This window comes from Lonchura striata, chromosome 36 (genome assembly GCF_050655825.1).
Source record: "Lonchura striata isolate lonStrDom1 chromosome 36, ASM5065582v1, whole genome shotgun sequence".
NCBI lineage: Eukaryota > Metazoa > Chordata > Aves > Passeriformes > Estrildidae > Lonchura > Lonchura striata.
Genome location: NC_140738.1, coordinates 11,004,715 through 11,029,901, shown reverse-complemented (window position 1 = coordinate 11,029,901; position 25,187 = coordinate 11,004,715). Strand labels below are relative to the sequence as shown.

Genomic DNA, 25,187 nt, shown 5'->3' with positions numbered 1-25,187 from the left:
AGCGTGGAGGCCTATAATATGATGCAGTATATAATTTGAAGTCAATACAGAGCTAGATTGCTGTGCTGGTTTCACCTTTTTGTTTATTAATTGTCTTTATACCAAATCTTGGACTATATCTCTAAGATCAAATGTAAAACAAATCCATCTCTCTCCTTTTGGACATTCGATGCCCCATCTATTATCACATTTTCCTAATTTCCTTGTAATCCAATATTTTTCCCCATTTTGCCTGCAGGTACTCAATTTGGGTGAGTCTGTGGCTGTTGACATGGGTGTGTGTAACAAAAAGGAACTTTGGTTTCTTTCCATGTAACACTTTCTGTAACATTTGTGACACGATCTTGCTGCTATCTCAGAAGGGAAAAGACAACAAATGAGAGACAGAAACAGGAATGACAGAGGTCTGGCATGGCTTATACCCCCACCTCCCCTGCCTGTGGGGTTGCTGCCCACAGCAGGTACCTGTGATCTTCTCGCTGGTGAGTACAGTGCTCAATCCAGGCTTGCCCTCTGTTTCCCTTGTCACTCCTTTTTACTGATATTTTTAGGCAAGTCCTTTTTGACACTCCTTAACTGTGGTTTCACATTGTTCCTCAGGTATCTCTCAGTCAACAGGCACTAATAATTCCGATCCACAAAACAGAGTTATTACTTCAGTTGTTTTGAGTTCTATCTGTATTGGGAATTGATTCAGTACTGATACCTCTTGCAACAAGAACATAGATTTTGTGAGATACAACACCAATTATTCCCATAATTTTAATATTCACTTGTAACCCAGCTAGCGTGTCCAGTATTGGGATGAATCACATAAAGTATACAGTATAGCACTGATGGCAATTTCCTTTCTTCCCTGTACAAACCACAGGCTAAGGCCAGACTATAAGAACTCTTTGACTCAAACACTCCCGATCCTCCTGTTTGAAGTGGCAGTGTTCCTCTGCCAAGGAGGTGTCGGAGGCGTCTCAGGGCTTATTCAGGCAGGGCTTAGAACCAGTGATGCAAGCTTTGCCTTATTTCTCAGTTAGGTGTTATTCTTTGTACCTGCCTTGGATCATGTGGGTCTTCCCAAACCATTACCACCCAGTCCTGGTTGAAAGTCAATTTGGTGTCACCAGTTTAGATGTGATAGTCCATTCCTCATGTTTCTTCACAAGTCCTCTGCCTCTGTTTCCCACTTTCTCTAACAACCTGAATACCACCTTCTTTCAACTACTCAAAAAGTCCTTTCTCTCACAATACCATTCAACACAATCCACCTCCCTCCAAGGAGATAAAGTAAAGCTCAAAATAAACAATCTACATTATATACACTTCCATTAATCTACATTTACTCACTTTTATTTTTCACTCACTCTCACATACAACAAGAAGATACCTTTCACTTTCAAACAGTCTACATTACATATCTACATCCTGAGTGCTCATGGAATGTTAATCCATCAACCCAGCATGTTTAATCCTGGATGTCTCTCAACCCAGCAGAATTTTAGGTGTTAATGTTACTGTTGTCCAACCCCAGATCCCCGTGGGCATAACCTCAATCTGGCAACCCTGGGTGCTCTTGGAATGCAAATCCCTCAACCCAGCAGGTTTAATCCTGGATGCTCTTGGGCACGCTTATCCCTCAATCCAGCAGAATTTTTTGGGGCCCCTTATTTTTTCTTTTTTTTTTTTTAATTTTTTTCCCCTGTTTTTCCACTGCCAGGAAAACTTTTGGCTTCTCTCCACGAGGTTCCACTTCTTCCCTAAGACCCAGTCCCAGTTTCCCCGGGGTGGGGGGGATTCTCTCTTTTTTATCACTCCCTTGGTCTCTTTACTGGCCGCTTTTCTCACGAAAAAGACAAAACACAGCATGAGAGACTGCAGCAATCACTCATTCCCCCCTTATCCACCCCATCCCAACAAATACTCACCTGTCCTTTGTCCTTGGGTCTTGGTTCTTCGTGTACACTTTAGTCTCAGGGGCTAATTACCAAGGGTTTAGGGAATCCTTTCCCTTTTCTTTGTTTTATTGTCTCCTTTTGCCCATGGATCATAACCTGTGTCTGTGGTCACACACCAGGGGAACAGAGCGAGGCTGCCTAAATAGGGCAGGACCCGTCTTCCTCACCCTGACTCTCCTCAGGCCCCGGCAGAGAGGTGTTAGAAACCATCTTTGCCACCATAGTTGTGAAAAACGCCAATCACTTGGCCTTGAAAATTTTAATAATAATAACATAGTTATTAAAATACTAATACAATTAGAGTGATAAAAATTTAGAGTTAGGACAATTAAACACAATAAAAAACAAAGACTTAAGGATGTCTGGATGCTCTTGGGAACTTAAGCCACAACATGCATACTTTGTGAACAAAGGGATCACCCTTAAAATTACACTATTGCATATTCATATATCCTTCATGGTTATGCATACATTCTGTTTAAAACAAGACACTCTGACTGTTCTATGACAAGTGTTTCCTTTAATCTCCATGGCGTCTTTGAGTCTGAGCAAGGGGTGAAGAAATTTGCTTCTTCTGATAAGAAAGCCATAATTTCCTATTCACTGGAAGACTTAGGTGTTCTGTGATGGTTACCTCAAAGCGAGTATCTCATGCCTTAAAAGAAAAGCCACATAGATATTTTATGTTTTAACTACTAAAGCTTCATTTTAACTATGAAACTACATTTACCATGCTATTAAAATGTTAATACAGCACTACTAATTAAACTAACATATATGCATTCTTCATGTTGGGTGTCTGCTGGATTTTGCCCGGAAAGGACCCATCTCTGCACAAAGCCACCTTTTTTCATTTCTAAATTAAGTCTTTCTTTCTCTGCCAACTGTGGTTTCTCCACCGCGGCTGCAGCCACTGGTCATTTAAAACTTTAAGAATCTTTTTGTACAAGCACAACTGACTTGATGTATATTTTACATAAGAACGAATTATTCCACAACATATATTAGAATGGGGCTGCAGAGACCCACCTGCAGATCCATGGGGCTGCAGAGACCCACCTGCAGGTCCATGGGGATGCAGAGATCCCCTGCAGTTCCAGGGGGATGCAGAGATCCCCTGCAGGTCCAGGGGGATGCAGAGATCCCCCTGCAGGTCCATGGGGATGCAGAGATCCCCTGCAGCCCCTGCAGGAGCCGGGCTGGAGCTCGGCGATGCCTGAGAGGAGGCTGTTATCCCGCGGGCAGAGGGGCCCCGCTGGAGCAGCCTGTCCTGGCAGGACTGAGCCCGTGGCACAGTGACCCACGCTGCAGCACTCGGAGGGGGCTGTGCCCAGGGGATGGACTCCGCTCCGAGAAGTTCCTGGAGAAGTCTCGGCCGGGAGAGAGCGCAGGGTGCAGCAGGGAACGACTCCTGTCCCTGAGCAGAGGGAGAAGCCCCGGGGGATGAGCTGAGCATGGCCCCATTCCCTGTCTCCTGCCCTGCCGGGGGAGGAGGTGCAGCTGGGAGCAGGGAGCCGTGGGGAAAGCTGCATTTAAGGCTCTGCACTGACTTCTCCTTCTCCTGCTCCGAGTCTTTGGAGTTTTCTGACAGAAATCTCTCCCCTGCCCCACTCACCCACAGGGCTTGGGGCAGGTTTCCCTTTTCGGGGGAAATCAAAGCGAAGCACTGATGCGCTAACGAGGGGCAGGAGAAGTGAGGCTCCTGGGCTTCCCGCAGAGGCGGAGGCACGGGAGGCGCAGGGCCGGGAAAGCCGTGGCGGGAGGCGCGGAGAAGTTTGTTTGTGTGGGCAGCTCAATCCCGGCTCGGGCCGGGCCCGTGCCGGGGCTGTTCCTCATCTCCGGCTTTCCCCTCACGCAGCCCGGGGGCGCCGAGAGCGCGGGGCGAGGCGGGGCCGTGCGCAGAGCCCGCCCCGAGCTCGCTGCCATTGGCCGCCGGTGCCGTCAGTCGCGGTTGCGGCGCGCTGATTGGTGGGAGCGGGGCGCGGCGCGGCCCCGGCGGCGGGCTGAGGGCGGCCGTGGCCGCGCAGCGCCGCCATTGGCCGAGCGGCTGTGCGGGCCCGGCAGCGGCGGCAGCGGCCGGAGCGCGGTGAGGCGGCGGCGGCGGAGCTCGGAGGCGGCCCCGGCGCAGGTGGGAGCCGCGCTGGGCTCTGCGGGGGCTCGGGGCTGGCTGCGGGCGGAGGGGGCGGCAGGGGGCTCCGGCGGCTCGCCGGTGCCGTGTCCGGCCCGTGCCGGCCCCGGGCTGAGGGCGCTGCGGGAGCGGCTGCCCGCGGTCTCCTTCCCGCCGGGGCCGGGCAGGAGCCGCTGCCGGAGCAGCGCTGGCTCGGCCCGGCTGCTGTGGGTAGGACAGAGGGGCTGCCCCGCGGCCGGGAGCGGGCGGGGAAATTCCCGTCGCCGGAGGTTCGTGTGCCCGGGGGAGAGCGAGGAGTCCTGTCAAAGTGACTTTATTGCCGAGCAGGGGCAGAGGCCGTGGGGCATTTGCCGTGCGCTCTCTGCCGTGGCTGTAGTCCGCAGCCTCCTTTTTATCCTCATTTTCCGGGCCGCATCTCCCTCTGCCTTTGCCCACCGGCTGAGTTCCTTGGAAGGTTCCGACTTCCCGATGCGCCTGGAGCCTGTCCTCGTTAATGTGCACCCTCCTTTTGTAGAACAGCCGATATTCATGGCTCTGTTAAGTCTTTGTTCTTCTCCTCGAAGTTCGGGAATGTAGCGGGACTTTGAGCAGCTGTCTGGGTCAATTTGGAACATTTTTGGAACTGATGGTTCCTCCCCTTAACTACAAGTGCCTGGCCCTATCTCCAGGCAGATTCACTCCTTGACTCTGTTTTGTTCTTCCCGGGCCCTCTTTGGTTTTGGGATTATTCTCGGTGCCCTCATTCCCTGTCCTTTTGTAGCCGTTTGTGGATCAGGAGGCCTGGCTGCCACCTGCATGCCCTGGCTCAGCTGCTGGATGAGCTGCACTGCCAAGGTGTGGAGCATGGTAAAAAGATGAGAGTTGCTGCAGCACAGAAGAGGAGAAGCCACATTCGTTTGACCCCTGGTCTGCTGGGGAGCCGGGGAACTGTGTCCCATTCCCATCCTTTCCATATTTGGACCAATTCATAAAGTGCTCTCCTATTTGCTTTGTTAGCTTTTTTAGCAGTTTTCTCTTGTCATCTCTTTGCCAACATCAGTTTGAGTCACTGAGTTTTCCACAAATTCCTCCTTTTTCTGCTAAGAGATAATCTGATCCCATCCCCTCGTGAAATGTTGTGTTCCTCATTTTAGTGCCTTGGTCGGCAGGAAGTTCAGGAGCTGGAGCTGTCTGGTTGTTTCTTATTCTGAGGACAGCTTGATATCTAATAATGCCATTGAAATGATAAATGGGTTCTCTGCCTCCTGATACGAATTGGTTCGGGTTCCCAGGGGCTGGTCCATCGTGTTGTAGGATTTGTTCTGGTGGCCCTTCAATGCTTTTCCCCATTTTAGGGTGCTCCCGCAAGCTAGGGTTGCATCAATTGACCGTTTTTTTCTTATTCCATCATCAAATACTTGAATTCCAACTGATTTCCCTAAACCTCTTCTAGCAAAAACCCCAGTGCTCTGATACAGCCTGTACAGCACAGACAGAGGCAGCAGATGTTGGAGTGGGCAGAGGGATGATCCCCCCCGCCTTATTTTAGTGAAGTTTTCCCAACATTCTCCATTTGCTGTTTCCCTTTGCAGCTTCAGCCGTTTCTGTTGCAGAGTCAGAGATCCTCAGCATGGGCTCTGCCTTCAGCTGTGCAGATTCCATCTGTGCAAGCAGGCAGAGCTTGGGGTGAGGGGCAGAGGGAATCAGCCAATTCCTGCCCCAGGCAAGAAGAGCCAGGTACTTTGTCTCCACTTTGCCCTGACAGTGTTAATTTGCATTTCTAAAGCTCCTCTCTTGGCTGCCCGTTTATGAGTTTAGGGCTCACTTTTCAATCTCTTCTAGTTTTGCAAAATACAGCCAAGACATGAACATCAAGGAACCCAGACCAAAATTTTGGTTCCTCGAAGAGCATCGCAGAAACATACACGAAAAATTTCCAAGGCAATTCACATTTTTCTCCTTCTCAGAATAAAAACTCATTCTCACATCTCTGATCTGAATGTAACCGCCAATATAGAATTGGGAGTAATACAAAAAATACTCTAATGCTCTAAACTTTGCATTGAAACTGCAGGAAAAAGAAAAACTCCACCCATATGTTTAAGGGACCCTTCAGAGACGTTTTGAGATCATCATCCCTTTGGCCAGGACCCCTCCCTGGCTTTCCCTTTTCTCCCCTCCATGGGTGCCCTGCCATGTTCACTCCCCGAGGATCCCAGGGCACTCACTGATGAGATTTTCAGTGCTCTCTCCCTGCTGACTCTTCACAGACCCCCCTGATGTGTCACTCGTCTGTCTCCTGGTCACTCCCGGGTCCCCAATCAATCCCCGGTGCCGCTGCCAGCCAAGGGAGCCGATCACCCAAAGTGGGTGAGGCACCTTCAGCTACACTCCCTGCCCGCTGCCCTGGAGGGTGGAAGGAATTCGCGATGAGCCCCAGGGTGTGTGGAAAAATTGACATCAGCAGAGGATTCTGTCCACAAAGCAGACAGAGGAGTCCTGTGAAACTAATTTCATTCCTAAAAATGGGAGAGGCCAAGGGACATTCCCCATGGGATCTCTCCACTTGTTGGAGGACACAGACTCCTTTTCATCCTAATTCTGGCCACATCTCCCTCTGCTTTCCCCATTGGCTGAAGTACTTGAGAGCTGCAGACTTCCCAATCCACCTATTACATACCCACCGTGATATGCTCCCCACTTTTGTATAGCAAACGATTTTCATGGCTCTGTTAAGGCTTTGTTGTTCTTCTGGAAGTTCATTAATAGAGCAGGACCTTGGCTGAGCAGCAGTCTGTGTCATCAATTGATAGCATTTTCTGAAACAGATGGCTTCTCCTGTCACTTCCTAACATAAAAGTTATTTGGCCCTATCTCCGAGCAGATTCAGAGCATCTGTTTGTAAAGACACTTTCCTGTTGTTCCTTCCATGGGGTCCCCCGTTTGTGGGACATCCCCCCTGGAGCAGGGTGTCCCCTCTGTGCTGCAGCCCCAGGGCTCGGGCAGAGCTCAGCCAATCAGAGCCCGCGGCGCTGATGACTCACCAGTTGCCAGGCAGACTCGCAGCTCCCCGCGTTCCCCACCTGGACCCACCTGCGCCCCCCCTCGGCCCCATGGCCCCGCGAGGGGAATTTGGGGAGGTGGGAGTGGGGCAGCGCCAAGGCCGGGCCCCCCCGCGCTGTCCTGGCGGGAGCGGCTGCAGTGGGGACCGAGTGCGGGCGGGAGCGGCCGAGAGCCCAGCGCTGCCCCAGCCCGACCTGCCCCAGCTCCATCCCTGCCCCTGCGCTGGGATGCTGTGGGGCTGGGGGGAAGAGGGAGCCGGCAGTGGGTGCTGGGCCTGGGGGCAGGAGGAGAAGGGAAGGAGAAGCAGGCTTGAGGAACAGAATGGTCAAACGATGGATGTGGCAGGAGAAGATGGGATTGTGCAGGAGAAGGAGGAATAGCAGGAGGAAGAGGAGTGTGAGGAAGAGGAGAGACTCAGGAGGAGGAGGAGCAGAAAGAGGAAGCAGCAGAAGGTTCCACCACTCCCTGTGTCTGCAGCCTCCCCCCAGCCCAGGAGTGCTGCTCCCCCCACATGCAGCAGGTGACTGTGGAGGGGGATGCACAATTTTCACAGGGTGAATCTTGGTGTTTCTGAGCTTGCTTGGGCTAAATGTTGGTGCTTTGGTTTTATGTGGCAGCTGAATCTTTATGTTTTGGAGAAGGAGGTTTTTGCATAGTTGTGACGTTTGGGGAGTTTTTGATCTGTGTCTTGAAGTTTGTGGGATTTTTGGGCTGAATCTTGGTGTTTTGAAGGTTCTTACGGATACAAGATTCCCAATGATTTCCAGAGATGAACTTGTGCAAGGAGGAACCTCCAGTCCAAGGTGCTCTTCTCTTGTTTTTCCCTCAAACCAGGATTTTTCATTTCCAGGGCGCGGCTGGATGGAGGAGGAGGAAAAGCCCCGGAGATGCTGCAGGAGGAGGAGCTGCAAACCCAGCCCAGGGAGCTGCGGGGAGGAAAGAGCCCCCCTGAGCCAGGAAGGCGGGCGGAGATCCAGGCGGAGCTCGGAGCTGGTGGAGAAGCCTCATGGCAGGGAGAAGCCCCACAAGTGCTTGGAATGTGGGAAGGGTTTCAGCTGGAGATCCAGCCTGATCCAGCACCAGAGGATCCACACTGGGGAAAGGCCCTACGAGTGTGGGGAGTGTGGGAAGAGGTTTCAGAGAAGCTCCCATCTCCTCAGACATGAGCAGATTCACACAGAGGAGAGGCCCTTCCGCTGCCCCGACTGCGGGAAGGGCTTCAAGCACAACTCCAGCCTCACTGAGCACCGGCGCATCCACACTGGGGAGAGGCCCTACGAGTGTGGGAAGTGTCAGAAGAGTTTCATGCACATGTCTGGCCTGATCGTGCACCAGGTGATCCACACTGGGGAACGGCCCTACGAGTGCTTGGAATGTGGGAAGAGCTTTGGGTGGAGCTCTGCCCTGAGAATACACCAACGCATCCACACTGGGGAGAGGCCCTACGAGTGTCCCCAGTGTGGGAAGAGGTTTCAGACCACCTCCAATCTCCTCGTACATGAGCGGATTCACACAGAGGAGAGGCCCTACCGCTGCCCCGACTGCGGGAAGGGCTTCAAGCAAAACTCCCACCTCACCGTGCACCGGCGCATCCACACCGGGGAGAGGCCCTATGAGTGTGGGAAGTGTGGGAAGAGCTTCTCCATGAGCTCTCACTTGACCCAGCACCAACGGAGGCACCACTAAGGGAAGCCCTGTGAGTGCCGTCAGTGAGGGAAGAGCTTGGAGTGAGGGAAGAGAGTGAGGGAAGAGCTTGGAGTGAGGGAAGAGAGTGAGGGAAGAGCTTGGTGTGCTGCTGCAGTTCCATCCCCCATGGGAGGATCCAGGCTGGATGATCCCCAGTGACCCCCGTGGGGCAGAGCCCTGGTGTCCCTGTATGGGGAATAAAACAGAGAGTAAAGCAATGGAGCTGATAAAGGGGCCCGATATCTGAGGCCTGACTGAGCAGAAACTGTGGGAGACACAGACACAGTTTCAGTCTCCCTGGGCAAGAAGTGACCAGGCAACATGGTGTGAGACTTTGTGATAAATGTTCCCAGGTTACTGGATGTCTTGAAGAATGTGTAACCAATGGGAAATTGTTACCAAAACCAGCCCTCTATAAGCCCCATACAAGTCAATCCCTGTATAAACACCTGGTACACTCAATAAAATTGGCTTTGGTCTAAACTGGGATGTCCCCGTCTCTCCATGGTGGATAACCCTGTTGTGGGTGATCCCCGTTGGGTGGGGGAAGGTGCTGGAGGGATTTCTTTCCCTTCTCCTGGTGCTGCCGTGGTTTGGTTGGTAATAAATTCCCTCCCTGTGCCCAGGCCGGGTCTGTTGTCCCCGTGCCGGTGCTCGGGGCGGGATCTCTCCCGTTCCTTCTCTGCACTGCCGGGCCTCTCCTCAGCCAATGAGAGAACGCGGTGGAGAAGAGTCAGCCAATGAGAGCGAGCGGGGCTGATGACTCACCAGTTGCCGGGCAGACCCGCAGCAGGCAGTGTTCCCCACCTGGACCCGCCCTCCCTGCCCAGTGCCGGCCCCGCCGTGGGGTCCCCCCAAGTCCCTCCCCAGTGCCCCCATGAACTGGGCTGGGTTTAACTGGGAAGCTTTACTGGGAACACTGGGAGCAGGGGGCAGGGGCAGAGTGACAGCAGGGCTGGGGGGACACTTGACCCCCCCAAAATCAGCATCATGATGGAGCGGGGGTCCTGGGTCGGCCCGAGGCCACGGGGAGCGGCTGCGGCCGGCGGCGGCTCAGGAGCTCTGTGGGCAGAGAAAAGGGGGTGACACCGGGCTGGGGGCCCCAGGGGAGCACACACATTCCAGAGGAGGGGGGACACGACTCACGGGACCCCCCAGACATTCTTGCGCAGGTAGAACCCGATCCCCAGTGCCAAGAAGACAAAACCCAACTCAGGAGTCTCCAGTTCCTGTCAGCATCTTGCTGCGGCAGCATCCAGCAGCATCTCTGGGGGGTCTGCAGGGGTCAGGATCCCCCAGAAACTCTCACAGGCACCCAGGCCCCTCCAAGCACCCTCCTGGTCGCTCCCAGCCTACTCAGGATCCCTGAAACCTCCCTCTTGATCCCTTCCTCACCTCCTCAGGACGCACCAAAGCCCTTCCTGTCCCTCTCAGTATCTCACAGCCTCCTTCCAGTTGCCCCCCACTGCTCCAGGACCCCCTAACTCTCTCTCAGTCCCTTCTCAGCCCCACCAGGGTTCATCCAGACCCCTCCCAGTCTGTTCCCAGCACAACCAACCTTGTCCCAGCCTCTGCTTTTCCATCCCCAATCTCCATCCAGCTCCTCCAGGCTCACTCATATCCCTCCCAGTCATACCCAGCACCCCCAACCTCCCTCCCAGTGTCCACCAGGACCCCCAGAACCCCCTCCCACCCTCACCAGTATCCTCCAAACCCCTTCTTAGCCCTTCCAAACCCACAACCTCCTCTCCCGGTTTAAACCAGGCTCTCTCCAACTCCCTCCCAGTTGCTCCCAGCACATCCCAGTGGCACTCCCAGTGCCCCCAGTTCCTCCCCTGTACGCTAGTGCCAGCTCAGGGGGTGCTCCAGTCTGACGTGTTCTACCTGGCAGGTGGATGTGAGCTCGTGCTGAGAGTGGGGAGGTTTCCAGTAGCACCAGGATCTGGTGGGTCCAGTCCCCATTGGGGACCACGTTGTTGGCCACCACAGAGAGCTCCTGCTGGCCCTGGAACCACCTCAGCTGGGTGTGGGCAGGGTAGAAATCCACCAAGGAGCAGAGCAGGTGGCCGGGGCTGGGCTGGGAGCTCGAGGGCACCAGCGAGATGGACATGGTGGGGGGCACTGGGAGAGAGCGGGGACACACTGGGATCAGCTGGGGGGAACGTGGAGAGAGAGGGTAGGGGTGGTGTGGCCTTGGGGCAGACTGGGAATGGACTGGGAGATACTGGGAATGGACTGGGAAAGACTGGGATGATACTCAGAGAGATGGGAGGGGATGGGGGGCACTGGCAGAGAGGGTGGAGATCTCGGAGTGAACTGGGGAGGAACTAGGAATGGGCTGGGAAGGAGTGGGAGGGACTGGGGCGGCACTGGGAGGAACTGGGAATGGGCTGGGGCGGCACTGGGAGGAACTGGGAATGGGCTGGGAAGGAGTGGGAGGGACTGGGGCGGCACTGGGAGGAACTGGGAATGGGCTGGGAAGGAGTGGGAGGGACTGGGGCGGCACTGGGAGGAACTGGGAATGGGCTGGGAAGGAGTGGGAGGGACTGGGGCGGCACTGGGAGGAACTGGGAATGGGCTGGGAAGGAGTGGGAGGGACTGGGGCGGCACTGGGAGGAACTGGGAATGAAGCGCGCGGCACTGGGAGGCCGAGTCCAGCGCGGGGCACGCGGCGCTGCGGGTCTGCCTGGCAACAGATGAGTCATCAGAGACTCGCGCTCTGATTGGCTGAGAGGCGGCAGCGCCACGCCAGGCTGAGATGGACAGCCGGGAGGCGCTGGGAGAGACTGGGATGGACTGGGAGAGCCACGGGGGTCAGTGGCAGGGACAGAAGGTCTCGGGGATGGGCACAAGGAGGGCTGAGGGCTCTGGGGCGATTCCCAGGGAGGTTTTGAGGGGCCTCAGGGTCATTGCCAGAGCAGGGCTCGAGGGCACACGCTGTGCCTCGCGCTCACCTCGGCGCTCCGTGAGGAACGGGCTGAGATACTCGTGGTTGCACCGGCAGAGCCAGTCCACCGCAGTCCTTCTTTGCTCCATAACGTGCGGGTCGCTGTTGCAGTACCTGGCTGCTGTCCCTGGAGTATCTGTCCCGTGGTATCTGTGGATACCATGCAAAGGCCTTTTCTGCTTCTTTACCCTGCACTCTCCTTGTAGCAGTTCAGGCTGGAACAAATGGCTCCAGAACAGGGACCTTGGACAGTTGTCCAGTCCCGGAGAGCGTCTCCTGAAGGTCATCGGATCCGGGATCTTCGGGAATTCAAGCGCCGTTTGGGACCAGCTCCAGGAGGAGCTTCTTCCTACGCTTTGTGAGGACTGTTTCTCCTGGCCTGCCGGCACCCCTTTGGAATTCTGAGGGAAGGCTGCCGCTTTGGAAGGGAAGCTTTCAGAATCCAAAGGACCGGCAGGAGCCCACCAGCCCCCTCGAGGTTTCGCTTTTCCTTTGTGTCCCTCGCATTGGTGAGTACTCGCAGCGTGGGCTGCCAGGTGCCCGGGGGAGAGCACCACACATGAACACATTTATCTTCAGTTAATCCTTTTGCCTCGTGGGGGGGAATTTGGGTTGTTTGGGGAACATGGACAATCATTTATCCCCAGCTCAACGAGAGATTTATATTCAGATTAAAGCAACTTTAGTACTAGGGAATGTTTCATTTAAAAAGAGGGATCTTAAAACTTTTGTTCAGTTTTTGTTTGAGCACTTTCCTGAGGCTTCCCAGGAAGATGTTTTGTCACTTTCATTCTGGGGGAAAGTTGGGTGATGCATTTATGATATACAAGTGGGGGGGAATTATAAAGTGGGCAAGTTTAATCCTATTTTCAATTTGATTTTTAAATTAGTAAAGCCTAAGGGAGAAAGTTGGGTCCCTGGTTCTTGTTCCCCGTGTTCCTCCCTCCCTGATCCTAACCCTGCTTCCCCTATGGGTGGGATGGGAGCCAGACCCTGCCCACGGGCACAGGGCTGTCACCTACTCCCTGCTGCCTCCTGCCCCACTCAGTCCCTCTCTCGGGCTGGCCCTGGCCACTCCAGCCCGAGCCTTCCCCGCTCCCTTGTCCCCGACTGCCCTGTCCCCAGTTTGGTCCCCAGCTCCAGGAATGTCAGTTGTACAGCCCCGCCTCGGGTCCCTCCTCTGCGCTGGCAGCTGCGTCGATGGTGTCACCGTCGGGACCAGCCCCTTCTGTCCCCTGCCCACATCCCCGAGTGGGCCCTTGAGGGTGGTTCCCTCCTTCTCCAGCCCATCCCGGTTCCCACGCCGCGGAACCGAACGCGGGCCTGGCTGGAAGCCCGCCATGCTGGCCTGCAGGCCCCGAGTCACCGGGCCCCACCGCTCCGCCGGAGGCTGCGCGCTCCAGCCCGCCCCGACCCACCTTCCGAAGAGGATGAGGACGGCGGCACCCCGGCAATAACAACAGGCCGGGAGGAGGCTGGACACGGATCAGGGAGGAGCCCTGCGGGATGGGGACCTGGACTTGGTGAGAGATCTCGATTGCCTTGCGGCGCCTGTCGTCATTAAACGGGGAAAGGAGCCGCGATGGGAGCGGATTCCTCACACTGAGGGGAAGGAGTTGAGAAGAGCGGCCAGAGACTACGGCCGCAATTCTCCATATTTTAAAAATGTATTGGACTAAACTTTCACAGGACATACCTTAATTCCCCATGCCTTCCATTACATTACCACTGCACTATTGCAGTGGAAAAAACTTTTAAAGCCAATCCTATCCAAGTATGACTTGAGTGAAGTTTTAGGCGAAGGCCAGGAAGGCCTTGAGGCTTTGGCAGGAGAGGGGGAATTTAGCAGACCAGAGGATCAGGTCATGCTGCCCAACAATGTCTTAGATGACATCAATTCTGCTGCAAAGACTGCTCTTTTAAAAATCCCTGATGGAACCACCCTTGTCCAAAACTTTTCTTCAATCCATCAGGGGGTTGAAGAGACATTTGTTAAGTTTGTTGACCACCTCCCAGAGGCCATCGATCACCAAATTGATAATGTAGAGGCCAGGGATGAACTCCTGGGAAAAATGGCAATGTCTAACGCCAACCTGGAAACCAAAAAGCTTCTCGGAGCTCTTCCCCAAGATCCAGAGCCACTCATCCCACAGATGGTCGACACCTGCACTAAGGCCTCTTCTTCAGAAACTGCTTTAGCCCTGGCCGTGAGCAAAGGAGTGGGGAGGCAGTGGTGCCCATTAACAACGTGAGGTGCTTGAACTGTGGCCAGTTGGGCCATTTCCAAGCAAACTGCCCTCACTGGCCTCCTGTGCACTTTAACTCACCTCGCTGCCCTCTCCAGAACACCTAGAAATGATCAGCCCTCGCAGCGTCCGGGAAACGGGCGGGGAGCGCGGCGCGGTCCCGCACGGAGACAACGAGCGGCAGCCGCGGCCCCGGGGCCGAGGGCGGGCGGGCGAGGCCGGCGGGCGGGCAGCCCCGCCGGGGGCGGCTCAGAACCGCAGTCCTGGGGCGAAACTGCCGCCCCCGCCCCGCTGCTGCTCCGGAGCTCCTGCGCCCGCAGCGTCCGCGGGCACCGGCCGGGACAGAGCCGGGAAGGAGAAGGGGCCGAGCCTCGGCGCGGCCGCCAGCGCCGGGAGCGGGACGAGCCCCGCACGGCAGCGCCCCAGCACCGGCGCCACGTCCAGCATCACCAACACACACGCAAACCCGCTGGCCAAGGTGAAAAAGTCCTTGCCTTGAACGTTCTGGGGACAGGAAATGGTTCAATGTCAAAAACAGATACGGTTTAATAACCCAGAATGATAACAAACAAGATGTGCTTGTTCATCAGACTGCTATAAAAAAGAATAACCCCAGGAAATAACTCCACAGTCTAGGAGATGTAGAAATTGTGGAATTTAATATAATACAAGGAAGAAAAGGCCCCCAAGCAGCCGATGTGACAGGACCTGGTGGAGTTCCAGTGCAAGGTAGCAAACATGCACCAAACTGCAAACCTGCAAAATATTACCCATGTCATGGAAGTCCTCCACACTCCTATTGAGGAAATAAAACCCAAAACCAACAACCAAATCCCAGCAACAGCCCAAAAGCTGAAAGAGCACAGAAGACCAATAAGCCATCCTCCATCCAAGACTCCAACTCCATATCAAAACAACTTTCCAGTCCGATAAATCTCACTTCTTCTAATACCCTTCCCCAATTCCTGTGGCCTCCCTGCCCCCCTCCCACTTTCCCCTTTTCCTTTCCGTTGTCCTATTACCCCTTTTTTATGTTCCCACAAATTCCTACCTCTTTTTCCCCCTTTCCATGGCCTCCCTACACTAGTCCCTTTCCCCACAGTTCCTTCATAATACCCGAGGGACTGTTATTGGGGGGAAAGAAAGGAAGATTTTTCCTAAAGTAACTATCTTTTTCTTAAAAGGTAATGATTTCTATTTGGAGTTTCCAACAGGCACACCACCACCTACATTACCTCGTACAGAGTCTGTCACAGCCAGCAGCACTGCCACAGGGGCCAGAGAACCAGTCCCTACTGAAGGCTCCTGACTCCATCTCCTGATAAACTGGACTAAGAAAACCCCACATCCCTCCTGCCAGCTCTAAGAAAATCTATTTGGACATTAGAGACTCAGAATTGTTTGCATTTTGAAAATTGTATGAGTGCTTTTGATTGTTTTTGTCATTTTGTGTTAATTCAGTTGATCCTCCAGAGAAGCTTTCTTAATAATATAAAAAGGGGAATTGTGGGGACCCTGGGGGGCATTTCCCTGGTTTGGGGAGACGCAGGAGGCTTCCCTCAAGGGGCTGTTGGACTCTGTTTGCTCCTTTCCCTGTTCCTGTGTCTGTTCCTGTGTCCCTGGGCCACTCCCTCCCTGTTCCCTGACTGGGCCTCATCTTTGTACTGCCCAGGGACCAGGGTCACCCCCACCCCGACTCCTCAGGACAGGGAGAGCTGAGAGTTGGAGCAGGGGGATGGGCGTGCTGGGGAAAACCCTGAACATCTCACGGCGTGGCTGAATCAAACATCTGTGGATACCATGCAAAGGCCTTTTCTGCTTCTTTACCCTGGACTCTCCTTGTAGCAGCTCAGGCTGCAACAACTGGGGATCATCCAGCCCGGATCCTCCTATGGGGATGGAGCTGGAGCAGCGCACGAAGCTCTGCCCCCACTCAGGACACCCGCAGGGCCTCCCTGGTGTGGAAGTGCTGCTGAGTGACAATCTCTGAATTCCACCTGAAGCTCTTCTGACATTCCAAGCACTCGCAGGGCCTCTCCCCAGTGTGGATCCTCTGGTGTTCCATCAGGTGGGAGCTCCGGCTGAAACCCTTCCCACATTCCAAGCACTTGTGGGGCTTCTCCCTGCCATGAGGCTTCTCCACCAGCTCCGAGCTCCGGCTGGATCTCCGCCCGCCTTCCTGGCTCAGGGGGGCTCTTTCCTCCCCGCAGCTCCCTGGGCTGGGTTTGCAGCTCCTCCTCCTGCAGCATCTCTGGGGCTTTTCCTCCTCCTCCATCCAGCCACGCGCAGGGAATGACAAATCCTGGTTTGGGGGAAAAACAAGAGGAGAGCACCTTGGACTGGAGGCTCCTCCTGCCCAAGTCCATCCCTAGAACTCAGCAGGGCTCTTGTGTCCATGAAAATCTCCACAGTATCAAGGTTCAGCCCAAAACAACTCTCCCTGGAGTTCCCTATCTCTGATCCCTCCACTTTTGGGGTTCCAGAGGTTTCCTTTCCTTGGGATGATGGGGGTCCAATGGCTCCAGGGGTTCCCCCTTCTCAGGTGTCCTGCTTAGGGATGATCCTGGGGCTGTTGGGGCTCCATGGGGTCCCTTCTCCCCTGATGCTCTACTCTGAGATCCCAGGTGTCCCAGGGGTTCCTCCTCTCCAGGCTCCCCCCCTTTCCAGCCAGCCGGGGGTCCCCCAGCTCCAGGATCGCCCCTCTCTGCTCTCCCCACTCCGGGGGTCCCAGGGGTTCCCCTCCTCTGCTCCCCCGGGGGTCCCCAGGACCAATGTCCTCCCCCTGGTGACACTGGGCAAGGGCGACGTGGACTCCCAAAGATCCCGCAAGGGGCTCAGCTTTGGGGTCCTGCAAGATCCAAACCTACACACACACAGAAAAATCCTCCCAGGGTTTATTTGGGCCTCCCAGATGACATCTGGGGCTCAATTCCACAGTCTGCAAGCTCCCAACACACCCCAATAAAAAACCCTCTCAGGGACCCCCCGATAGATTTGGGGCGAGCTCCCCCTCCCCTCTCACCTGCAGGATGAGCTGGGGGCGATGGTCCCGGGGCCAAGGGTGCTGCGGCCTCAGGGGGCACTGGAACCTCCTGTTTCTCCTCCTTTTCCTGCTCCTGATCCTCCTCTTCCTACTCCTTCATTTCCTCTCTCCCTCCTTCTCCTCCTTCCTAATCCCACCTCCTGCCCAGTTCCTGCCTTCTGTATATTTAGAGTGCAGCACCTTGCTTGTTTTTAGAGCGAGAACAAAGATCCCCGCGGGAACACGGCTTGCTGGCTTTAGTCAGAAGTAGCAGTGACTAAAGGTCCTGTTTCCTCTGCTGTGCTCCCGTCCTTGTTCCTCCTCAGTGTTCAGGCTGGGCTATGGGGTGTCCCTGTTTGCTGCATTTTCAGAGCTCCTCCTGGAGCCTTTGGGCAATAGGCTGTGCCCTGGGAGGGTTCTTTGTGCTCCTTTGTGACCCAGGAGAACCTTCCGGGTGGTTTCTGCGTGAGCTGCTGCTGTGATGTCACAGGAGCACTGCCACGTCCCCGAGGTGCTCCCGTGGCTGTGGGACACGGAGGCCTCAGTGTCCCCAGTGGCTCTGGGCACTGCTCCTTGCCGGAGGATCCTCCTGCCCGAGGCATTCTCAGCACCAGCCCAGCCCTGACGGGTGTCCTTGTGTGCTTGCAGGGCTGCAGTCTGCAGACGTGTGCAGCGCAGCCAAAATGATCCAGCACGTGGCTGCTGCAGTTTGCACGCTGTACTCTGTGGCTTATTCGGGATATTTTTTAACCCACTTGGCACGTAAGTCGAGGTTTTCTCTCGGTGCTGTGGCTTTGGGCTTGCTGTGTGCTTTCTGTTCTCCCTCTGGACCCGAGCTGACTTTGTAACCAAATGGCCATGAAGGCACCATTGCTTTGGGAGAGCTCCTGCCAGCAGCTGCAGCTGAAAAAGGGGGTGTCTGCAGCCAGCGGGGCGTGCACAGCATTTGCAATGAGCCCTGGGGGGTTCTGTTCCCTCCAGCGGGGAGTCTGTGGCAGCAGAGCCGGGAACTCCCTGCCCAGCCAAGAACCGACCCAGCCCAGCATTTTGTGCTGTTCTCTTGCTGTGGGAAGGGACTGTGGCTCCTGGAGGGACGCTGGGAAAGCAAAATGCTCTCTCGGGGTTGCCCTGCTCCGTGGCATTTCCCACCACAGGCAGTTTTTTCCTGACAGCATCGGGTTCATGTTCCCTCTCCCGTTGCAGGGCACCTCATGTGTGGATTCCGAGCAGCTCCTCCTCCGGTGAGTGGGAAAGGAACCTTTGGTGTTTGGAATTGTGCAGCAAGCTGTGAGCTCGGCGTGTGGCAGCCGAGTGCCAGCCTGGGAGGCTGAAGGAAAGTTCCTGTCAGAGTCTTTGCAGCAGCAGCAGCAGCAGCAGAGGGATCCCAGCAGATTTCTCCTTTTCTGCTGCAGAGCTTTTGAAGGGCTTCAGGTCTGGTTTTGCAGGCAGAGGATTGCTTGCTGGCTTTAGCCACGGTGGAATATGGAATTCCCAACAATAAGTGGCAATGTTGACTTTAGCCCATTGTTAGTTTGAAGGGCTCCAAACCCAATTTCTGCTAAGTGCAGCTGGATGTGCAGCTGAGGGTAAATAAGGTGGTCACTGAGATAGAACTTCCCGTCCCTCACTCTGTCATCTGTCCACAGGGCACAAAAGCAGCACCAGCCCCTCCTCTGGCTCCCTCTGCTTCCCAAGAGGAGGCCAAAGAGGAGGAAGACGGCGGTGAGCTCCCTGCTGTTCTGGGGGACGCTGGTGAACTTCCCTCGGTGCCGGGAGATGACAGTGAACTTCCCGCTGCTCTGGGAGACGAGGGCGAACATCCCGCGCTGTGGGAATACAGCGGCGAGGCTCCCACGGGGTGGGACAAGGACAGTGGACATCTCCCGGTGTGGGACGAGGGCGGTGGATGTCCCCTGGTGCGGGACGAGGATGGCCAAGCCCCCATGGTGTGGGATGAGGACAGAGGACATCTCCCGCTGTGGGATGAGGACAGAGGACATCCTGTGCCTTGGGAAGAGGAGGGTGAACTTCACCCAGCATGGGAAGAGGACAGTGAACATCCCCTGGCTTGGAAAGATGACGGCGAACCTGCAGCATTTTGGGAAGAGGACCCAGAACCTCCCTGTGCTTGGGAAGAGGACACGGAACCTCCCTCCCCTGTGGGATCCTGGGCTGAAGGTTCTGACAGCAGCACAGCCCTGCAGCCAGAGGGGAGAGGGGAGTGGTGCCTGGTGCAGCTGAGTACGTCTGCTCTGTTCCTGTGTTCAGAGCAGGGGCTGTGTGTGTGTCTCGGCATCAGCTGCAGCCAGCGTTGCTCTGCAGCTGAATGTCACAGGGGCATTTATTGTCCTTCCCCAGCTGAGACCAAGGGGCTCACGGCCCCAGGGAGTGGGGCTGCATTCTGGCTCTGCTCTGGCGGGGTCTGGCTCTGGGAGGGAGCCTCTTCCACGTGGTTTCTTTCAGGGAACATCGTGAGCGTGGAGGAGCCAGCCGAGAAATACCTGGAAGTGGAGCAGATTGGCCAAGGGTAAGTGCACGGCAGCTACTTCTGCACAAGCAGCCCAGGGGCTGTGCTGGTGCAGGATCAAGGGAGAAGTCAGGAGAGCTCCAAACACCTTCAGACACTGGGGTGCCATCCTGCTGTCTCTCAGTCCTGATCAGAATTGAGAACTGTGGTCAGAAGGAGCCGTCACAGGCCCCTGAGGCTGGCAGTGTTCTGCCTGCAGCAAGGAGCAGGACCTGGGAGATCTTCTGTGTCTGGAACTGGATTGCTTAAAAGAGCCACACACCATCTGGTGACTGTCAGAAAAGAGTTCTCAAGGAGATTTCTTTCAAATATTTTGCTTCAAAAAATATCCTCTAGTCAGCATTAACAACCTAATGGTTTTGAAACAGGAACCAGAGATGAACTAATGAGTGCTCTATTCTAGCACAGCTCGTAGAGCCCATACATTCAGCAACAGACACAGATCTGATGCACTCTGGGGGAAAATGCATCACCTGCCTGATGGCAGGACCCTTGTGGATCCTGCAGGTCTTAGGCAGGAAATGGAAAAGGATGAAATGCATTCTTTTCCAGTTCTTTAGACACCCATTGCTCACCTCAGGTTTTGAACTAAAGCAATTAAGTGTGGACATTTGGGATTTGCTCCAGCCCAATTCCTTCGTGTTGGGTCTCAGTTTTCTCTTGCACACCTGGCATGGCAGAGGGCTGGTGGCTGCTGTGCTGTTGTTGCAAGGGTCGATGCACCCAGGTGTTTGTGAGCGCTGCAGGCAGCAGAGATCTCCAGTCTGGGCTGGCTTTCACTCCCAGGGCCTCAAGCGCTGCTTCTTTCTTCTCTGCTGTTTTGTCTCCAGGGCTTTCGGAACCGTTTCCAAAGGACTCGACAGGGCCACTGGAGGAGAGGTCAGTGCCAACACGCCCAGCACGTCTGGCAGCTCTCCAGGGCTCTCCCCTCTGCTGGGAGCTGTGGCTGCAGCTCTCGGGGCCAGCAGAGCTTTCCTGCACAGGCTGCTCCTCTGAAGGCAGAGCAGTGTCAGCCTGTAGAGCACAGCTGGGACACACTTGGTCCTTCTGGAGTGCCCAAAGGGATGCAAGGAGGGCAGCGGTGTCTGTCAGAGCAGGACACGCTGGCTTGCTCTTCATATCTAAAAGTGTGAATGGATCAGGGCTGGAGACTGAGGCCCAATTTGTCTTCACCTTAGCTGCAAACAGGAACACTATTTAGCAGTTTTTCCATACTGCCTTTCATCTTCAAAGGGTACCTCAAGGCCTAATTAGGGTGAGATCCTGCTTGGGCTCAATTTGGGGATTTAATTCCACTTCAGCTGTCCACAGAGAGAGAGGGAGAGAAATGAGAAGATGGATGTCCAGAGCAAAGCTCTCTCCTAAACCCTGCAGTTGTTTGGGTCTGGGGTCAGTGACAGCCTGTGACAGGGATCACCTGAGCAATGGATGTGTGTGTTTGCTTTGTTGTGCAATCCCAAACAAAGCAGCTGCATCTGAAATCATGACCAAATCCCATGCAATTGCTAAAGGGTTACTGGCTGTTTTGCTCTGTTTTCACAGAACCAGAATGACCTCCTGCTTGCAAAATGTGTTTGAATAATAATGAGAGTGTTGAGGCCATTTGAGAAGACTGTAGGTGCAGAGAATGTGGTTAGAGCTGGGAGGCTGACAGCTGAGGGGCCATTTCTGCAGAGCTTGCAAGGCCAAATGTCTCTGGCCGTGTGTCCTGTAAGCAGCCCCAGCGAGCAGAGCAATGGGCTGTGGGAGTGGCCCTTGCTGAGCTCAGGTGCCCATCCCAGGGCAGTTTGGCACAGCCCGGCTCCGTCGCTCCAAAAAGCCTCGCCCCGTGTTTGCTGTGGCCTCCTGCCACAGACTCCTCCAGTTAAAGGTCTGCAATGTCCCCTCAGGTGGCCATAAAGAAAATGAGTCTCAGAGGGCAGAACAGGGAACACGCTGTGAATGAGCTCCTGCTCCTGAAGGACAAGAAGAACCCCAACATTGTCAACTCTTTGGACAGGTGAGTGCTCCAGGCCTCATCCCGTGCACGGGCCCTGCCTTAACCTTTCCTGGCACCCGTAGTCTGTAGCCTGTTTTGAAAATGCCTGACCCAGCCGTATCTTCCCAAAACAGCAGCCTGGCAGTTCGCTCCCTCCGTGTGCTTTGGTTACTTTGGTTTGTTTTTTCCTTCAAGTTGACCCCATTTTCTGTGTCTTACAACAAGTGCTGATAAACCACAGCAGCAATTATTTCCCTTGGCTTCTTCTTCCCAGCCCTTTTCCATTGCTGCAGATGCCAGGAAAACCAGGGCCTTGTTTCCAGAAATGCCTCATTTGCCTATTTTTCACTGGCCTTGCCTGTTTCTGAAGGGACTTTCTGAAAGGTTTCTGATTGCTTTTGTCCCAAGTGCTGCATGGCCTCCTCCCCTGGATAACGCTGGGAGTTGTGTTGCCTTGTTCTGCAGGGAATGGTGGAACTGATGAGCTCAGAAGCTGAACCAGCTGGGGGCCAGTGTTGTGGTTCCACACTGATCTGGGCTGTTGCTAAACTGCATTTTTCACCTGCTTGCCATCTAAGGCCTCTCCTTTCTCACAGGGGTCTCTTCCTTTAGACTGTGCAGATTCCAAGGACTCTGCAGCCTGGCAGGAATGTCTCTCCATCTGATTCTGTCCTCATGGACAAGTGACCTGGAAACAAAACTCCACTCCAGGCTTTTCCATGGGGGAATTGAGCACTGCACATTCGTCTCCATGCCACTGCTTTTCTCTTCCAGCTTCCTTGTTGGCGGAGATCTCTGGCTGGTGATGGAATACATGGATGGAGGAACTTTGCAGGACGTTGTCAGACAGACACGCATGGCTGAAGGAGAGATGGCAGCTGTCAGTCGGGAGGTGAGGGATCCTGCCTGTGGCTGCCACGGCTTGGACACGATGGTCCTTCCACACAGGCGTGAGAACAGGAGTGGCTCCATGCTCAGGGCTCTGTTTCTCTGTTGTTTTTATGAGCTGGAGAAGAAAGAGCCTCTGCAGTGAACGGCCTGCCAGCATCGCTGCACTTCTGCTCTGTTCTTGCTCTCTTTCCTGCTGTTGTGGCACTCTCTGTCTGTTCTGGATTTGATGTGCTGTTCTCAGCTTTGCCCTGAACTGTTTGCCTGGAGCCTGTCTGCTCTGCACTCCTGGCCTGTCACAGCAAAGCTGCTGCTGGCAGAATTCAGACCTGTCCTTTCTTGTGTGATAGATTCCAGCCATTGGTTTTTGTCCTGGTGTTTCTTGTTCTCTCTCAGTGCCTGCAGGGCCTGGATTTCCTCCATGCAAACCGGGTGATCCACAGAGATCTGAAGAGCTCCAACATCCTCCTGGGCATGGCCGGCTCTGTCAAGCTGGGTGGGTGTTCCTGGCCAGGCACGGCGCTCCCGGGTGCGGCTGTGGGGCTGCTTCCCAGTGCCGGCCAGAGCCCCACAAGGGCTGCTGGGGGCACTGGCCGGCCCCTGCTGCCAGCTGAGAGCGGCTGCCCCTGCAGAGAGCTCCGGAGAGCAGCAGGGTGCCAGGGGTGGCTTTGCTCTGGGTATGGCCCTGCCAGAGGGCAGGAGTTGGAATCTAAATCTTAAAGGGAATCAGTAAAAGCCACTGCACGAAAGCTGAGGGTTTCTTTAAGGGTCCAGTTCCACCTTCCCTTGGCTACAGCCCGGAGCACTTTTCCAGCTGACTTCACTACTGCATTCTCAGACTGGGTGGCGAGTCTTGGTGCTCAGTTTCCTCATTCCAGCTGCCCTTGACAGTGTTTGTTTCTGTCCTCAGCTGATTTTGGCCTCTGTGTTCAGCTCAGCTCTGAGCAGGACCGGCGCAGCTCCATGGTGGGCACTGCTCACTGGATGGCCCCAGAAGTTGTGACCAGTTCTCCTTATGGCCCCAAGGTGGACATCTGGTCCTTTGGCATTGTGACCATCGAGATGGTGGAAGGAGAACCTCCTTACTTCAAGGAAACGAGGGCCATGGTAAGAGGCAAATTCTCCAGGGGCTGCAGAGCCCTGTGAGCACAGGGTGACCCTGCACTGGGAGCAGCAGCTGGAGGTTTCTGCACCTGGGGAAGGGAATTCCCAGAGCACTCGAGCCCCAACACAGACAAATATTCTGCAGTCTCCAGCAACAATTTGCTTTGGGATTTATGCTGTTGCAGCTCTTCTGGCTCTGAGGATGACCTGAAAATGTGAAGCAAGCGCATCAGCTCTTTCCAATGGCTGTGGCAGCACCAGGGTTTGGGTTTTTTGGTTGGCACAGGAAAATAAGCTGTGAGCAGCATCCGTGCCAGGGAAGAAAGTGCCCCTGGAGCTGGGGCTGAGAACCCGGGGTCGCTGTGAGCACCTGTGGGTGGGAAGGAAGCTGGCAGAGCGCTGAGTTTGCTTTTCCTGCAGGCTCGCGCTCTGATCCGGCACAACGGGACCCCGCAGCTGCAGGAGCCCCGGCGCCTGTCGGCTCTGCTGCGGGACTTCCTCGAGTGCAGCCTGGAGCCGGACGAGGAGCAGCGCTGGTCTGCCCAGGAGCTGCTGCAGGTGAATGCCGAGCGGCTGAGGGGAAGCAGCAGCGCCAGGGAGGGGTTTTCTGCTGGGGCCCCTCCGATAGTCTCCAGCCTCGCTGCGTTCCACACGCAAAGCAAGCAGAATCCTCGCCGGGTTTGGCTTGGCAGGGTCCTTTCGAGGGCATCTGCCCCTGGTGCCCCACAAGGAGCAGGGCCATCTTCAGGCAGGTCCGGTGCTCAGAGCCCTGCCTGGCCTGATCTTGGATGTTCCCAGGGAGGAGGCACCTCCCACATCCCTGGGCACCTTCTGTCAGTGTTTCCCCACTCTCCTGGCAAAAAGATTCTGCCTTCAATCTAACCTGAGCCTGCTTCCCTCTCCTGAGTTTCAGACCATTTCCCTTTGTCCTGTTGCAACAGAGCCTGTGAGGAAGTTGGCTCTGGAAAGTAACAGTTCATTTCTTTCTTTTTTATTTTTTGGGCAGCACCCATTTTTATCATCAGCCAAGCCTCTCTCCAGCCTGACCCCTCTGATCACCGCAGCAAAGCAACTGAGGCAGCAGCGGAGGAGATGAAGCACTTGAGGACAGCTTTTAGTTAAAGTAGTTAGTTAGGACAACTGATTAGTGATGGTAGTTAGCAGTGCTAGTTGGTTATGGTAGTTAGGACAGCCTGTTTGTTACGGCTCTTACGACAGCCTGTTTGGTATGGCAGTTTTTTGAATAAAAACTCTCTTAAGCCTCAACTCCCTTGAGGTGTCCCTTCCTCCTCCCTCTGTGACTCGGCTGCCCGGAGCAATGTGAGGGGAGAGCGGGCCCAGCCTGGCCCAGAGCTGAGCCCCAGCAGAGCCCTGGCAGAGCCCAGAGCAGCCTCGGATCTGCAGAGTCAGCCTGGGAGGAGGCGCTCGGAGCCTTCTGGGCTGCACCCGACTCTTGGTTACAAACTGCGTGTGCTGGAAAATGCCACCGGCTCTGCCAGAGGGCAGAAGGGGCCCGGGGAAGGCCCCAGGGCTCCCTGCAAGGGAAACACCTGCCCTGGGTTTGTTATAGAGAACTATGTAGTTGGTGGCTTTTGCTCTTATGTCTTGACTTCTGCAAATTATTCTTAATCACAACGATTTTGATACAGTACTGTTTGTAATCACTTTTA

At 55.0% G+C, this 25,187-nt stretch overlaps 2 protein-coding genes and 1 pseudogene across 2 annotated transcripts; 2 read left to right on the top strand and 1 right to left on the bottom strand.

Moving 5' to 3' along the window:
* Window positions 1–7,691: 7,691 nt before the first annotated feature.
* On the top strand, window positions 7,692–9,745 carry LOC146764155 (uncharacterized). Its single transcript, XM_085565565.1, has one exon. It carries the CDS (start codon window positions 7,747–7,749, stop codon window positions 8,803–8,805), a length of 1,059 nt encoding a protein of 352 aa, XP_085421691.1. The 5' UTR covers window positions 7,692–7,746; the 3' UTR covers window positions 8,806–9,745.
* Window positions 9,746–10,472: 727 nt separating this feature from the next.
* Window positions 10,473–13,050, bottom strand: LOC146764154 (class II histocompatibility antigen, B-L beta chain-like; annotated as a pseudogene).
* A 2,845-nt stretch (window positions 13,051–15,895) lies between these two features.
* Window positions 15,896–24,613, top strand: LOC144245874 (serine/threonine-protein kinase PAK 3-like). Its single transcript, XM_077786450.2, has 11 exons — window positions 15,896–15,958; window positions 16,209–16,314; window positions 18,662–19,282; window positions 19,460–19,547; window positions 20,378–20,426; window positions 21,437–21,546; window positions 22,300–22,417; window positions 22,810–22,909; window positions 23,324–23,520; window positions 23,938–24,075; window positions 24,524–24,613. The coding sequence occupies exons 1-11, from the start codon at window positions 15,896–15,898 to the stop codon at window positions 24,611–24,613; spliced, it is 1,680 nt and encodes a 559-aa protein (XP_077642576.2).
* Window positions 24,614–25,187: the final 574 nt, after the last annotated feature.

Excerpts from the sequence above, each read along its gene's own strand:
- LOC144245874 (XM_077786450.2), top strand. The coding sequence starts at position 15,896 with ATGGAGCTGGAGCAGCGCACGAAGCTCTGCCCCCACTCAGGACACCCG. Across the intron at positions 15,959-16,208 it reads ACCCGCAGGGCCTCCCTGGT|CTCCCTGGGCTGGGTTTGCA; the intron begins GTGGAAGTGCTG and ends TCCTCCCCGCAG. Across the intron at positions 22,418-22,809 it reads TGGCAGCTGTCAGTCGGGAG|TGCCTGCAGGGCCTGGATTT; the intron begins GTGAGGGATCCT and ends GTTCTCTCTCAG.
- LOC146764155 (XM_085565565.1), top strand. The coding sequence starts at position 7,747 with ATGTTTTGGAGAAGGAGGTTTTTGCATAGTTGTGACGTTTGGGGAGTT.